At 34.1% G+C, this 18,007-nt stretch overlaps 1 protein-coding gene across 1 annotated transcript; it reads left to right on the forward strand.

Annotated features, from left to right (window-relative positions):
- Window positions 1-2,743: 2,743 nt before the first annotated feature.
- LOC129259699 (vesicle transport protein SFT2B-like) lies at window positions 2,744-12,853 on the forward strand. The gene is made up of 6 exons (XM_064098094.1): window positions 2,744-3,183; window positions 5,601-5,687; window positions 6,817-6,905; window positions 7,389-7,506; window positions 8,760-8,818; window positions 9,376-12,853. Exons 1-6 carry the CDS (start codon window positions 3,115-3,117, stop codon window positions 9,443-9,445), a joined length of 492 nt encoding a protein of 163 aa, XP_063954164.1. The 5' UTR covers window positions 2,744-3,114; the 3' UTR covers window positions 9,446-12,853.
- The last annotated feature ends 5,154 nt before the right edge of the window (window positions 12,854-18,007 follow it).

Here is an 18,007-nt window from a genome sequence, read left to right on the forward strand (position 1 = left end):
TTGCAATCTTTCAAAATGGTTATATTAGTATTCTTTCAATTGATTTCAACCTCAAATAAAATGATATGTTCCATTCACATTTTCAGAAAATAAGCAAAATGCGATTTGTTCCAAAATCGGATCGCGAACAGTCGTAAGGTGTGCTAAGGCCTTTAGATCTGTATTTTATGTGCAATGTTTGATGCAGTGCTGCTGATTATTAGAAAATAATGCACAGAATCTCAGGAATTTTATCTTTTTATCAGATTTTTACTCCTTAATTAATGAAGTGAATTTTTTGTGCATAAATCTGTTGTTTGATAAATGTGGCCTGGTAATAGATGTTTTGAGTATTTGCTTTTTAAATACAAGTGTGTTAAAGGCACTTTTTCAGAAACAAATCAAGTGTTGATGTTTTGCAATCATTGGAGTATTTTCATGTTGTGTAAGACCTGCCATTTATAAGTTGGTACCTGCTGCAAATAGGAACTATCAACTGTAGTCTTTTTGTGAAATATATAAAGATCTTCATTCTGAATGTCTTACTTAGGCAGATCCCTTTTTATCCAAACATATATGTTTAAACTCGTGTTTTATTGTTTAAACAGATTAAACAAGACTATGATCAATACCATTTCAAGCTTTTGTTGAGATGTTGGTCATTTTTATGTTTCTCATGTTAAAAAGGGAGCACATTTATCTGTATTATGAAATATCTGTAGGTTATATGTTGTATTTGAATTCCTCTGTCATAATGCTAAGAAAAATAAACTCATGATTGTTATCGTATTAAAGTATCTTGGAGAGAGTTAATATATTTCTAGTGATGTATCAGACTTAACATTTTGTATCTGTATTAGGAAATGTTATTTATAGTTGTCCTGAGATTTGGTCAATATTTATGATGAATTGTTATTTATGTTCATGGTTAATTCCATTAAAACTGATCAATATTTTGATATAATATTCTTTCTGGAGCCTGAAATGAGGAGCTTAGGAACTATGCTTGGATACACTTAATTAGTTATTATACAATGCACAACAACTTTTTATTCTGTTTTTAACTAAATATGATTTTATTTGTGAATTTGTATATAACACCAAAAATTATCAATCAATGTACAGTGCAAACTTTTACTGCTCGATACAAATGAGACAATGAATATAACGTTAAGTAAATAAATGCAATACACTGGTTATATGATAGAAATGAAAAAAAAAAATGAAAATCCATAATTTATTGTTCGAAATAGACATGAAATGAAATACTCCGAAAATTTGCTTTGCCCAATTGATCGTGGGCCCGGCAGCCGCTGTGCAGCGCCAGATCGACGAGGCTCTATCCCTTTAATCGTTGAACGCCAAACAGGGTAGCAGCAACTCCCATCTTTTAACGTCTTTTGGTCTGACGCGGCTGGGGTTTGAACCCCCGACCTCCCGGTTGTGAGACGGACGCTCTACCAACTGAGCCAATACACTGGCAGTGGGCAGAAGGCAGTGAGGACCTGTTACATTCCTATAAAGCATCAGAAATGTGTGCACCATCTCTGCTATTTTGCCTCATTTTGTTTATACAGTATATATCAAAACATGGCCTTATTGGTTTAGATAACAGGGGCTGCGGAACGGTTTTCAAGGGGGGGGGCTGACCATGCAAAAAATCACAATCATATGGTAATTTTTTACGTTTTGTTCAGTTTTGGAAAAAAGAGGGGGGCCACCCCAACCCCCCCCCCCCCCCCCCCCCCCCGCTTCTGTGGCCCCTGGATAAGATATATGATGTCTCTAATGTAGAGCTGCAAAGTACTGTAGTACTGATTTTCAGTCATTATAAATACTGAAAAATTAAAAAGAATACTGGTGGTTTCATGCAAATTACTGATTTCTAAAGTTTCAGTTTATGTGTTGTTTAATGGTATTTCTGATGTGAAAATACTGATTTTCAGCCTTGAAATACTTAAATGATCTTAATCAGGTTGGCAAGTCTGCTAATGTATGCATGTGATTACATTTGTATGTGTTATACAGGGTAAATTGTAATAATTATCTTGAATACTAGCATTTTACTAGTTTTCATCAGCTTTGCAATCGAAGATGGATTATTGCCTATAAATCATAATATACAGTATGTTGGAAAATGTTATTTTGATTGTCTGTTCTTTCTTACCATGGTACATGTATTATTTAGAGTACAGTGGAAGCGTCCTGGTGTAGTTGGTCTGACTCTCGTCTTTTGATATATAGAGGGTCTCGGGTTCATATCATACTCCAGGAATTAATTTTCTTCAGCAAGAAATTCCTCCACAATGGCTGCCCTCGCCCCAGGTGAGGTGAATGGGTACCCAATAGGATTTATTCCTTGAAAGCTTTAGCATCTATATGACCGTGGTAATAGAATGATAACAAGTATTAAGTGCAGTAAAGTAATAGTACATATAGTAGCTGCACTATAATAAATGATAATAAATGAAGGTATTAACTAAATTGCAATGAATGATAAAGTATGCTACCATTTACTGAATCTTTCATTTAGGAAGAAAGGTTGATTTAAGTCACACTTAAGTCTATGAAATAGCCCCAAGAATTTTGCAACTGGTTGATTGTCAAGAGTAGAATTTTTATATTTTTGTAATATTGATGAAATTCTATATATTGAGAATAAAAAATGTAATCATTTAATCTATGTGTAGAATGCTCTTTTATGAGAGTGACATGCAAAGTGGAGAAGTACGAAGATCCGGGGGGGGGGGGGTAGTGGGAGAGAGAGAGGGGGAAAATAAAGAGACTGGATGAAACATATAAGATATAATAGGGCCTTTAGGGGGAAAATTCCGCGCGAAGTTTAGATGAATGCTGCGATCCATTGATAATAACCATTTTATTAGAAAAAAAGTCTTCAGGTTGCGTCATCATCATATGATCAAAACTTTGGATGCGATTGCAAATTTGCTATAAATAGACCTTGACGAGACGAATCAACGTACCATACCGTACCGGATTGGCCGTCACGGCGCCACCGGTCGCGCCGGCGGTCGGTCGCCCTGCAGCTGTACGAACTACCGTACTACTTGCTTGCGCTTTTGCTGGTGATTACTGACTGTCTGTGTACAAAAATTGTGAAGAACTCGAGTAAAAATGGACAAGTTAAAGAAAGTATTACGAGGAGAAGAAGAGGAGCAAGATGAACAAAGCATAATAACAGACGTGAGTATATGCCGCAGTATAAGTTACACCTGTAATTTTATCTATAAAAAAAATGACGTGATAAATTCATGATTGGCACGGACCGGACCTCGACTACGTGGAATTGTTGGCTGGCTGTAGTCCCATGCACTTCGATTCCTGAAAGGAAACCCCCTTTGCAGCAACTGCACACTAAAAAAACATCCTTAAAGTGTCCTTATTGCAACAAAGTACACCAGCAGATTTTGATTATAATCAGTCTATAATTTAGGGTCATACTCATATTTTATAACATTGGTTGGTCTTTTCTTCTTCACAAGATTTAAAAATTTGTATTTTTGCCTTGGCTTTGTTTTGTTTTTTGAAATATTTTTTTTCTATTTGTTTTACCGTGACGTGCCGTGAAAGTGAAACAATATTCTAAGTTAAACTGTCTGTCTGCCGCTGTGAGACCCTATCAGTGTTGCCTTTTGCAGGAGTAGACCTAGATCTACCCCCTTTAAGAACTTAGCGAACCAGATCAGAGATAATATAATGAACTGATTCAATAGCTTTTTTTTCAAAAGGGGAAGTTCACCTTGAGGCTGAGCCTGAGGAATAGTTTGTTGCAAAAATACCAGAAAAATATTTTAAAAAAGATCAGTGAAAGTTTGAGGAATATCCATCAAAGATTAAGAAAGTTATCTGAATAATAAGTCTGTGGTTTACGTCTACGATGACAAGCAGCTGCCCCATTTGTTATGTAGGCCTAATGTGAAATGCACAAATTTCAAGTTTATAATGGTCCATGATGATTGAGTTTTTCTTTCAGCAGTGAGTGTGAAATTAATTGTCTGTTAAAGGACAAGTCCACCCCAACAAAGAGTTGATTTGAATAAAAAGATAATCTAACAAGCACAACACTGAAAATTTCATCAAAATCGGATGTAAAAAAGGGCATTTTTTAGGTTTTGCTTAATTTCACAAAACAGTTATATATATGCACATCCTGGTCAGTATGCAAATGAGGGGACTGATGATGTGACCCAGTCATTGTTTCTTATGTATTTTATTTTGTGAAATATTAAAATTTTCTCCTCATTTTCACATGAAAAAAATTAATTCCTCCCGAACATGTGGTTTTACCATTGTTTTAACACTTTATCGTACAGTCAAATCGGTCGGTATTGTCCACAAAAAAATGAAATATTGTACAATTCTCGCTACCCCAAATAGCGATTTCGCCGAGATCCGGGAAAATCCCTGTAACGCGCATTGCATTATGGGATAGCTTTTTCGGTATTACAACTTCCTGTTCGGAAGTCCAATGCACTGTTTTGCCATTCAGATCAACAGTGCCGTCATGCACTACAACACAACGTCGCTTTCGCTCGGAAAGTTCGTGATCACAACCCTCTCTTTCACACATACATTTTAACGGCCTTTTTTAAAGATTTTTTTAAGTTCCGAAACTGATTTTTTATCCATTTTGTGGTCGACGAAAAATTGAACGGAATGAATGCTGTATATATTTAGCGTCTAGTCGAATACGATCGTGGTGTCAGGCCGGTCGCTAAATGCAAAATTTTAAGATATTCATTTTTTGTTAAATTTTCTTATCACCAAATAAAAACATGAAAACAAATTATTTTCACGTGAAATATATTGTTTATTTTTATTCAAAATTCAAATGGAATAAAAACTGACCAAATTGAATAAAAAGTATTATAATCTGTACATATTACGCTGATTGGCATCGATTTCAGCGTGGTGGAAAACTCAGTATCGCGAACCTCGCGCGAGCATGACTCTTAACCGGAAGTGGTGATGACGACCCGACGGAGTGAAAATTATCTCGTCTTGCGCATTATGAGATTTTTGTTCCTATTTGGGGTAGCGAGAATTAAAACATAAAAAAACAAAAGAAATAATGAGTGGTGGACATCATTAACTCTAATTTGCGTATCACTGATTTACAAGTGCATAAAAGTGTTATTGCAAAATAAGCAATTTAAAATGTCATAACTTTCTTATTTTATATCCGATTTTGATGAAATTTTCAGCGTTATGCTTGTTTGATTTTTCTCTTATTTATAAAAATCAACATTTTTCTGGGCTGGACTTGGCCTTTAACAAACTGAAGGTACATTAATTTTAAAATAACATTTTTTTTTGGAGAAAATGCCATTTTATTGTTTTTTTACAACATGATGTAGATCTATGAGGAAACTGCTTGCATATGACATCACAAATCAAAAAATTAAAACTATAATAACTTTTTAATCTTTGATGGATTTTCCTAAAAACTTCACCAACATATCTTATTATACTTCCTGCTATTTTTACAATAAACTTTTCGTCAGGGTAAATTCCCCCTTTAATACGAATATTTCAAGGAGATTTCTTTTTAAATGAATGCTCTCCATTCAATTATTCTCTTTATAATTTTTTGTTTCCAGGTATACAGTGCATCTTCATTAAGCTGGTCGACCCGCATTAAAGGATTCATTGCCTGTTTTGTCATAGGCTGTTCACTCTCCCTATTGGTAAGATTTACCATTTTAGCATAGCACTTTTCCTCTGATTAAAAGATGGAAACTTTCATCAGCCATTAAACATACATAATAAATAGTTAACTGAAGGTATCAATGAATTTTTGTTTATCATAATGATCCCATGTCATTTTCTATCTTACAGTGTACATAAAGCAGGGCTCGACATTAGCAGTGGCCTGGTGGCCACAGGCAACCAAAAATGAGAGTCGGGCCACAAATTTCTGTAAAAGAATGCAATTGGTGGCCCAGGTTGGCAATCAAAGTTTTGATAAATTGTTAAATTTTCTATTGTTTTGGGGCCACCAAATGTGCTTTTCGAGCCACCAAGAATATGAAATTGATGATTTTGGTGGACCGATCGGGCCACCAAGAAAAAAAGTTAGTGTGGAACCTTGCATAAATTAAGAAACAACAGTTCACAATATGTTTTTTTTTTCTATTTCTTTTATATAAGACAGTGCAAATAAAGGTGAACAACCAGTTAGAAACAACCGCAATATCTCAGCTACAATTTGAATATCAACTAATATGAAATATTTCAGTATTGTATGCAGTTATATAGGCTATGGGTTATATATGAAGAGCTCAATTGCTAAAGGGGTTAGATCCATTTTCATAAAAAAAAGTTGAAATTCCCAATAAAACATGAATAAAAATCATTTTTTTATTCAAAAGGGGTTGGGTCCATATCAGTTGGTTTGCGAAAGGGCTAGATTCACAATGGTAATTTTTTTTTTTAATAAAAAAAAAAAAAATATCAAGACAGGTAGATTTCTTTTATACCCAATTATATGTTCACATGGTCGGGTAGTATATCATGACAATGTAGTTTCGCATAAGAATATTGCAATATGAGAGAATAAAAAAAAAGCTTCATTTCCTCGGAATGGTCTAAAGCAGATCTCACCCCTTTTGCAAACCATTCTTTCATTTTATCCCAAATTTAACTTGTCCTAAATGTACAACATTAAAACTAGGGAAACTTCAGATTTGATCGATATGCCTACTAAGCGGAATAATAATGTGGAAATAATGTAAAAAGGATTTTCATTTTTGTGCTAATTAAACGTGTATGATCAAAGTCTGTATGAATTGTTATTTTCTTCTTTATTCTATACAGGGTTCCTTCCTTCTCTTCATTCCTTCAAGTCACAATCTTCGTTCATTTGCCATTCTTTATTGCTTCGGCACTGTCATAGCTCTTTCTGGGTAAGTGGTAGAAAATTCAGTCAAGTAACTATATGTTCTTGTAGAAAGTCTATAATAAATTGAATGAAGATTAAAAAGTTTGAATCCTCTGCCTGTATTATTTCAAGAGGTGCTATCAATTGGCATTATGCATGATTGAATGAATGGGGTAGTGGAGAGCATGCCGTTTTATAGACTCTATAGAGTGTTTCAGAGTGGCGTAGAATGGCCTGGTCATGTTAGCAAGTGAACATTGTTTTGTTGTGTTCTTGTTTGTTGCTAGAGAAGAATGGTTTTGTCTTCCTGTCTTAGTGATGCTCACAATCATAGGAGTTGATCATTATGGCAAGTTTTTGAAACTTACATTGGTAATTTGACTCCTACATATACGATATGTTAGAGTGATAACTTGAATGAAATTTTAAATCTGTCATGGGACAAAGGCTGCATGTAAAGATGCTCCATGGTATTCACTTTCTATTGTTTTGTATGTTCTTTCTGCAGGACCCTGTTTCTAATGGGACCCATTAACCAGCTCAAGAATATGTTCAAGGAGAAGAGGATCATAGCAACGTTGATAATGCTCCTAATGATTGCTTTGACACTCATGGCTGCATGTTGGGTTAGTAAAGTGTAGTGAGTGATGATGATGAGGAGGAGGATTAGAGAAAGTAGTAAAATTGATAATAATGGTGGTGTTGGTGATGATGATGATGATGATGATGATGATGAAGATGATGATAGTGTTGATGATGATGATGGTGATGATGATAATGATGGTGGTGATGATGATGATGATGATAATGGGGATGATGATGATGATGATAATGGTGATGATGATGATGATGATTCAATTCAAGTTTATTTTGCTGTCTGCATAAAATGAACATAATTGTGATAAAATACATGGGAAAAAAGTTTACATAACATCAAAGACATAAAAGTTTACATAAAAGCATTGAGAGGGAAGCAGCCGAAAAGGAAAAAAAAGTAAAACGGCCGACCCAACTAACCTTAAAAAGAATAATTATTATTCACAATATCAAAAGTAACAAAATATAAAAAAAACAATTAGAATACATTACAAAGGCATAGATACACAAGTGGTAAGATTTAGATTATATAAAATAAATGTTTACAAACAGGTTTAATTATCAATTATGAAATCACTGAAGTTACGTTTGAAAATATTAAAAGAACAAGATGTTTTCAAATTATCCGGCAAAGAATTCCAAAGTACTGGGCCACAAAAGAAAATAGATTTATGAGAAAGGCAAGTTCTTCTTTTAGGAAAGTGGAAGTTTGCAGCATTTCTAGTAGGGTATTCATGAATATTACAATTTAATTCAAAACAGTTCAATAAAAACGCTGGTAAAAGTCCTTTAGAACATAGATACATAAAAATGATGATGATGATGGTGATGATGTTTTGTACAATTAGTGGTGATGGTAAACGATGTCAAAAGTTGGTGATTCTGGTGATCATAATCATGATGGACATTATTGTTTATGTGGCTGTTCATCTTGGTATGTAATACATATTAATGCATCAGAGCTCTTTCCCCCACTATATCGAATCACTGTATTAAATGGCTAAACTAGTATTTAGAGGAAGAGCAAATTGCCAATTAGACTAGTACATGTAAAGAATTACAAATAGTATTTTTCATTATTATGTCTGAGAAAAACAATATGGTTCGAAGATTCACATGCCGTCATATCATGCAGCTATGTGCTAAATGAAGTTGACGCTGACAAGTGTTAATTTTAAAAGGACACTGAAAGTTGACTAAGTGTTTTGAATTTTAGTAAACGATAAATTATAGTGTGTAGTTTGATGATAAATCCACAATCTCTTGTCTTTCTCTTTTGCAGTGGGAAATCACCATTCTGGCAATCCTCTTCTGCTTTTTACAATTTCTTGCATCATTATGGTATGTATTAAGAAGTATTGTAATCAGCCTATTTTACACACCACAATATATTTGTTAGAACTCATTAAAAAAATTAGATATTGACTTTGGTTGTTCTCTTGGTTTTATCCATTAACCTTCAACATCTCCTTTCCATTCGATAGAAAAGTTTGTAAAGATATGTTAATAAACTTAGCCATATTGCCATCTTTAGTTCACTATCCCTGACTAATTGGATTTATTTTCACGTGCCCTCATGTTGACCAAATAACTTGCTTTTAATAGGGGTAATGAAGAATTAGGTTGATACTAACAAAGACAGTGTACTCTAAAGAAAAAAAAAACGAATACCGATAGGCTAAGTTTGAAATAGAGTGTCTACTGCGTATGTACCTGTACACAGTGTCAGTCTATTTTATTCATAGTGATGCGAAGCCTTTTAATATCTTTTTATTTGCATATTCTTTTACTGCAATCAAGTTTTTATACCATTTTTTAATGGCATTCATTCAGTATGATGCAGGACATTCTTGCTCTCGATGCCCAACCATTTTTGTTCATTGTTATTTACCATACAGGTACTCCATATCATACATCCCATATGCAAGAGATGGGGTGAAGAAATGCTGTGAGGGATGCTTTGCATAGGTCCAACACACAATAGGTATGAGCCATAGTGAAAACATGTCAGGAATCCGCAATATGTTTTTTTCCTGCTATCAGCGTTGAGAGAGTATGTTTTCTGTATTTTTTCTTCTATCACACCACAAATGCAAAACATTAGAAAGGGCATGAAAAGGATGTCCAAGGTGAATGAGAGGGCCATCCAAAGTCTTGGCCTTGGAGGGCCTTGGATTAATGTTTGCCCAGGGGGCCGTTTCATAAAGCTGTTCGTAAGTTGAGATTGACTTCAAGAACGACTGGGGAACCTTTCTTGTGGTTAATGATATTCACCATTAAATGTTCATTGGTGATGATTTAGCGCTAAAGAAAGGATCATCAGTCGTTCTTAACTTACGAACAGCTTTATGAAACACCCACCTGGAGTAATTGTGGCTCGTATTTTCATACACCAAGTTAAAAAGAGATACATATCAACCTTGCCACCTTCTGCATATATTTTTTTCATGAGAGATACAAGTTAGGTTTTTGGCAGACCGTGTACAGAAGTACCTGTTCTCATATCTTTATATTTCTTTACACCCCCTGGTATCATGAAAATAAATTTGGGGGGGTGTTTCACAAAGATTTCAGTATGCCTTAGAGTCAGTCGCACTTATATGCCTAGTTGCGAAGCGGTTTAAAATCATTACCGCATTGGTCAGATCATGCGAAGAGGACGCGCACTACCTACTGTGTAATCAATAAGATTGTGCATTGCATTTCATACATACATTGGCATTAAAGTGCGACTCTTAAAGTCATACTTAAATCTTTGTGAAACACCCCCCCCCCGATCTTTAATATTCTATGAATGTATACTGTGAATAAGAGGGATCTTGTGGTTACCTTTTGACACATACGACCCTGTTTTTAGGGAGGTGGGATTGATTTAGGCATGGTTGACAACAAATGTGTTTTGTCAGATCACTGTATTACTAAGAGGACATCCTCATATAGTTCACTCAAAGATCTAATCAAGTGTGACACTTGCATACATGAAATATGTTTCCAACTTATTCTGTGTACAAGAGTAGCTGCATGAAGCAGTCAATGTAATGGCTAGTTTAATTTTCTATATGAGTCACGCCTTGTTGCCTCTGCCTTTCATTCAAAAGCATTAGCCTTTCTTTGTCCAAATGCTATTTATACATGTATATTATTGTACAGAAATTCACTATTTAGAATTGAGATCTATTACACTGAATAACCTTTTCTAGCAAATCTTATGATATTCATAATTTTTTTTTCTTTTCATATTTTTTTTGTATCAGAGGAATTATATCACAACATCTTACTTTTTATTCATTTTAGATTTGTTTTCACTTTGATTTACACCTGTTTTAAATCTTGGTAATATGTAATGATAATTTTTTTTTTTTGGAATTTGTTGCCAAATAGAACAAAAGGAAATATCATAAAACATATAATGTACGAAAAATTTGATGTAATATCTGATACTTGTGGTTAAATTTTATGTAAAAAAAAAATGGGTGCCCAGTAACAATTATGCTTAAAAAGCACAGCTTCTTTTTTGGCATCAAATACCTCGTATGGAAGCATGAAAAGGGCAAGACTTTTAGAGACGATCTGTCTATGCAGCTTTCTGAAATGCTTTCCGTAATATTTGTAAGATACATCTAAGTGCTCAAAGGACCTTTATTTGGAAAGATAAACACATTACCTTGAGCAAGCGCTAAACATGATAGCTAAAAATGTTAACTTTTCATTAAGCATCAGGGAATGAAAAGTTATATGATGTTCACTATTTTTTTTTTAAGATTGGAATTTTAGGATTGTAGTCCAATATTGGTTACATTATTGAACCTGTACCAAAGTTTTTATCAGGCCTTTAGACTATTTTCTCTTACTTTTTGTATAAAGATTAGTGCCTTAATGCATTTAATGTATTACACAAATCTAATGGTAGCATTGGTACTAAATGTATATTTGATTTTGATTTCCTTACTTGCACACTAATAATAAAATTATGATGGTATTGTACAGGAATTAAAGAGTAATTGCATCTTTTGCACGAATGTGATTTTCATGAAGTACTGTAATTGCACCGAAACCCTTTGCCCCATATTTTGAAATCTAGTTTAAAGGAGAATGAAATCTTTGGAACAAGATAGCTTGTGTGAGAACAGAAAAATCAAAGAAACAGATCAACAAAAGTTTGAGAAAAATCAGACAAATAATAAGAAAGTTATGAGCATTTGAATATTGCAATCACTAATGCTATGGAGATCCTCATATTGGCAATGCGACAAAGATGTGTGATGTCACTTGTGAACAATTCTCCCCATTACTTTAGTATATATTTCACTGAAACTGCCTCTTTTTTCACATCTATCAGTAGAGCATATATTCTTTCTATAGGAGGGCATGTAATACAGATCTTTAAAGAATACATCATGGATAAAGAGTTTGTATCACCATAAGAAAAAGCAAAAAGAGACATTTGGGGGTATTTTATAGTCCATCAAAGGGAAAGTTGTTCACATGTGACATCACACATCCTTGTCGCATTGCCAATGGGAGGATCTCCATAGCATGATTAGTGATTGCAATATTCAAATGCTCATAACTTTCTAATTATTTTTCCGATTTTTCTCAAGCTGTCTTTGTTGTTATTCTTTGAATTTTTCTGTTTCGACACAAGCCTACTTGTTCCAAAGGTTTCATTCCCCTTTAAATAAGACCATTGTAAAACTCTCTCTAAAAGGATGTGGGGAGAGAAAAATCTTAGATTTTGTTAGCATTGTATGTTATGTTATATACTCTTTCCTACTGCTTTGATGATGAAGAATTAACTTTTAATCCCAGACAGTAATGAATGACTTTAATGTCAAATGAGGTGAGAAATTGAACCTGTAACTGTCAGAGATTTGTGCCACAATTAGCTATCCATAGTTAAACCACAACTTTAGACTAGAGTTTGAATTAAACCCGAGTTAAGAATACTGGCCAAATGAAAGAGATAATTTTTCGCATCTCAAAATCTAAGGTCTTCACTCTTCATGCACATGTCAGAATTAACAGGTTTAACACCTTTTTTTCCAAAATGTTGTATACTTCATGGTTTGTGAATGATTTTAATTAGCAGACAAAAAAACTCTTATTTCCTATATTCGGGGGTGACTTTTCACAGCCTAGTGCCTAAATCTGCAACAATTGTGAACAGAGATTTTCTGGGGGTCTTTTCTATTCTCCGGGCTAGTTTGAGGGCAAAATAGCCCCCGGCCACCATGTCATTTTCCCCTGGAATTAAGTGTACTTAGGATTACTGTTGATGTTCAGTCATGTCTGCAAAACTTTGTGGAAGTTTTAATATGTTGTGACGGTCATTTATTTAGAATAAGATATTTTGCAATATAAATTTTGAATACCGTGCTTGTAGTCTTATCACGCCCACTTTTTTTCTGATGTGAATCATGTAATTCTAAGATGCAACCCAACTTCAAAATGTCCAACAGATAATAAAACTTTGCTCATTGTGCCTTGACATATGAGAAGCCTTTCCCAAATATACTTGAGACTGAGAGTAAAAAAATAATATTAATTTTTGTTTATTCAAGCTGCATGTAAAAGAAAAAGAAGTGGTTCTTGCAAAATAACCTTGAATTAGAAATTAATGGAAGTCGAAATTTTGCTTCAGTGTTGTATAATCCTCTGTAGTGTCAAGATGTACTACATGGTTATTAGCTTATTGATTAATGAAATTGAGGATTGACATTGTTACAATGTGGATTTGTTATTGAAAGGAAGTGCAATTTGGTTTTGAGTACCCATTTATCTTATTTCTGTTTCATTGTAAATACTCTGGAGTTTGTCGCACAAGAAAAGTTAGTTGGTCTGAAAATGAGTGTAATATAGATCACTGCGTATTTTCATCATGATTCTTCTAGAATCTTATGACAATCATTTAGTTTCAGTCATTGAATCCCTTGTTCAGTCCTTCATTTTTTTTCTCAAGGATGTCAGTTTCCAAGAAATTGACATGAGTTCAGATGCTATCAATCAGTTTTGAAGCCATAGTTTGACATTTTTGTTTCAGTGAGACCACTGTTAATTTCCATTTCGTGTGCAGGGCTCTCTTGTAAAGTAGTTTTACTGAAGACACTACCCTGGGTAAAACAAAATTAATGAAAGAAACAAATTTTTGCAGGTATTCTAGATTTCTGTTTGTTATTCTTTTTGCCATCAACAAAGCAAAACTTTTTGTGAAATTTGCTCCTGTCTGATATGATTGCACCATTTCTGTCACTTAAACGAGTGATGTTTGTTTGATTGCAATTTATGTATGTTACATGTATGTATCTATTGTAGTGTTGGATGAAGATTTTTGATGCGCTTTGTCTGAATGGGTCTCTCAAAAGGTTAACTTTCTTTTTTTTCTCTATTTGACCTTGAACTCATCAACTTAGTTGAGACGGGGTCAACAAAAGGTTAGGGTATTTTTTTGGCTCTCTTTGATCCTGTTTTAAAAAAAAAATCAAACTGAAAGTACCTTAATTAAGAATATCAAAGGGAATGATGTGTTTTATCCATCATTGTGAATAGTAGAGCAAGAGTACACACGACTTTGGTCTTTGTATTCTAGAGTACATTCTCTTTGTTTTAATTCCTGTTTAGCTATACCGTGGGAAAGATTTCAACCAATTAATCAAATCATCATTCTATACTCTGCAGTACTTTCATGTTTGTAGAGGCTGAAGCAAGAATTTCAACCCCATTAATCAGTGTAGCCCTCACGGTATTGAGGCATCCCCAACACTCTAACACTTCAAGGGTTATGTTTGCAATTTACAAAGCAATCAATGCGTATCTTGTGATTATGCAGTCCCCAAGTTATAAAGATTGAATTGTAAATTCCATGCTCATTATGGAGAAAGTAATGTCACTGATTAATTTCTTGAAAAAAATTTATATATAAAAGTATTTAAAAAACAATGAATTACATAATAACGAACAAAACAAAATACATATAATTCTCCAAAATTATATCTGATATATATATATATATTGTCAACATGGCAGTTTTGTGCTTCATATAAAATGATTTTGAGCATAATTATGATTTTATGCATAAAGTAAATGCCTAGTACATATATGTGTACAATTGTCTGACTAGATCTAGAAAAAAATTTAGGAAAAAGAGGATTTCTAAAAACGATTGTGAAGTGAAATGACATTATGAAATTTGTTTCACTGAATGTGAATCTGTCAAAAGTAAGTAATATAATGTTTGAAAATTGTAATGTGTACATGTTTGTCAGTTTTGCCGTGTGTTAAATGATCTTCCAAAAAGTGTCTTTTAAAACAACCTTGAAAAGACTTTTCAATAAGTACTGATTCAAATTCTGTGTTGATATCTTAAGACTTCAAAATCTGCCTTTATGTGTTATTTGACTTCAATTAATCTGCAAAGGTTATTTTACATTACTCTAAAGTGCCAATCATAATGATATATGTGAAATTACATTTTATTCTATTATATAGCTTTGACTAATTTTTTTAAAGATGGGTTGTTCAATATATTTTTGTGTAACTGTTTGAACTTAATTTTTTTTTCTTCCTGCAAGCATTGTTATTTTTGGGGTCAAGAGAAAATTACTCAGTAATGTTATAAAATTGTGTACACCAGTCAGATTAGTTTGTCTTTGTTTTACTTTGTTGATACAAATGTTTGTAGTACTTCTGTGCATTATTTCAAATAAACACAGGAAATTTTGCATGGCAGCATATATATTTTGTCAGATACAAGGATTTACCTCTATCAAGTCAATTGATATTAATTTATTATCAATACCAGGGGAGCGTTTCATGAAAGGATTTGTCGCACGTTTTATCCGACAAGTCCCATTGTATCCAACAGTTACCATAGTAAGAGTACCTCTCAGCCAATCAACATCAGAGAAAGATGTCAGATCTGACAACTTGTCGGATGAAAATGTTGATGAAACACTCCCCAGGTTGATGTAAAGAAAAATCTTATGTCAGATTTGCAGATTGCCCCTGAAACAAATTATTTGTAAAGAACTTGACCATTATTTGTCATGAGAATTTTGTAGATTTAATCGATGTAAGTCAAGGGATACTAGATTTTCTTGTAAATAAACATCTATTGGATAGAGAAATTAACATGACTTCAATATTTTTTTGTCTTTTTTATGTGGTTGTTAAATGTGTTCTGGTAGTTAGGCCTCATTAGGTGCAAGTTACTTATTCTTTATGATGTGGAGCGTTGTGGCCCAGTGGATTAGTCTCCGGGCTTTGAAACAGAAGGCCGTGGGTTCGAATCCCAGCCATGGCGTAATTTCCTTGGCAAGAAATTTATCCACATTGTGCTGCACTCGACCCAGGTGAGGTGAATGATTACCCGGTAGGATTTATACCTTGAACGCTTTAGCGCCTATTAATATGGCGGCTTAGCTACAGCCGGGGTAATAATATGATACCAAGTGTCAAAGCGCAGTTGAGTTTATACACATAGTAACTGCGCTATATAAATGGACATTATTATTATTATTATTATAATCCACACTTTTCGCCCTGCAACGCAGACGGACTTTATGACGGTATAATGATTTTGGAAGAGACTTTTGGGCCCGTCGCAAAACACTGTCCTGCAATGCAAGTTGTGTGACATGAAATTTTTTTAACCTTTCGCATCCGCGACGGAAACATTAAATCTGCGTTTCATCTAGGCAACAGCGATATATCCGATTTAGGACGAGCTTCCAGAGCCACATTTGGTTCCTCCCAGAGCTCGAGGGGCCGCCCACTTCCATTGACGAGTGGATACCAGGCGTGACCACGTGTAAAAGGGGATTTCTTTTCAAGAGTGGGCACGTTACGTATATGTAACTTTAGAAGGGTGTCAAAAACGATATATTTAAAATACTGAAAAAGGGATATTTCGTTAGGAAAGCAACGTATTTTCGGTCAAATTTCCAATACTTGTTAAGGGATGCATTTTCATAATATGGAAAAGACTTGCTTCCCTTGTTAAGGGTGCTTTTCGAAACCCATGGTCGCGCCTGGTATCCACTCGTCAATGGAAGTGGCCCCCCGGGAATTTGAATCTAATCCCCCATTTCGGGAGAAAGAAAAAAATAATGCCCATCACATTGTATGCTAGATTGCTTATCGTTTATGACCAGTCATGCATGAAAGCGGGATTTAATCTCGCATGCATGGTTTCGCGTGAAAGAATTTTGCACACGAAAAGCAGATCTATATAACAAAGCTTAGCAATGATTGTAGAACAGTTCTCTACGTTTGATTCTATTGACTATATATAATGTACAATCAATCTTAAAAATCGAGTGTATGATTAATCGTTAACTTTTGTGTTACTGGACCCTATTTAAAGGGCCTTTTGACATTGGGAGTCAATAAATTGTTGTTGGTTTGGGGTCAAAAGCAAATCAATTTATACCTGCCAGTACAATTGGAGACCCGAGGTGCTCGTGATGTTTCGGCTCGGTGTAAAAATGGCAGAAGTAAAAATGGTAAAGGTAAAAATGGCAGGGGTAAAAATGGCAAAGGTAAAAATGACAGAGGTACTGAAAAGCCCCCATGCCAAAAATCCAAAAGCCCCTCTATGTACAGTAGATTAAATATGAAAGGTTCTGATAAGAAAATAAGAATTATAATGTTGGACTAATGGAAACAGGGAAAGGGTCACATTTTAAATCATACTTCAGATTTTCTGCACCATCATATATGATGGTGCAGAAAATCTGAAGTATGATTTAAAATGTGACCCTTTCCCTGTTTCCATTAGTCCAACATTATAATTCTTATTTTCTACTAACTCAATTGTTATCAATATATTGATAACAATTGAGTTAGTATTTCTTTTTTTTTCCTGTACTTACATGCACGGCCTTCTCATGTCAAATCGCTCTTCTAATATTAAAATTTGAAGCACACTTTGGATCCCAAGTATTGTACTTAAAGGGGAAATTCACCCTGACATAAGTTTATTGTAAAAATAGCAGAAAATAATTAAAATGATATTGGTGAGGGTTTTAGGGAATCCATCAAAGATTTGAAAACTATTAGAATTTTATATTTTAATGGTGACGTCATTTGCGAGCAGTTTTTCCCATATATGGTGTAAAAAATATCAATGAAATGTCATTAAAAAAAAAATGAAAATGTTTTTTGTTGTACCTTAAGTATATCAACATACAAATCATTTCACATCCGCTCCTGAAATTTTTTTTTTAACAATCATGAACCACTAATTAAAAAATTGAAAAGTATACATTTTGGTGCATAAAATACGGGGTAGCTGCTGCTGCTCGTATATGACGTAACAGATCAAAAACTTCTTACTTTCTTAATCTTTGATGGGGTTTCCGCAAACCTTCACTTAATTTTTCTGCTATTTTTACAGTAAACCAGTTGTCAGGGTGATCTTCCCCTTTAAAACACGTCGATAGAATGGTACCTAAGAAACGCCTATAAATTTAAATCGCTGATTCGCTACACATGCGGTAACCGTTACCATATAGAAACTAGTTTAGGAACCTG

The sequence above is a fragment of the Lytechinus pictus genome, chromosome 4 (genome assembly GCF_037042905.1).
Source record: "Lytechinus pictus isolate F3 Inbred chromosome 4, Lp3.0, whole genome shotgun sequence".
Classification (NCBI taxonomy): Eukaryota; Metazoa; Echinodermata; class Echinoidea; order Temnopleuroida; family Toxopneustidae; genus Lytechinus; species Lytechinus pictus.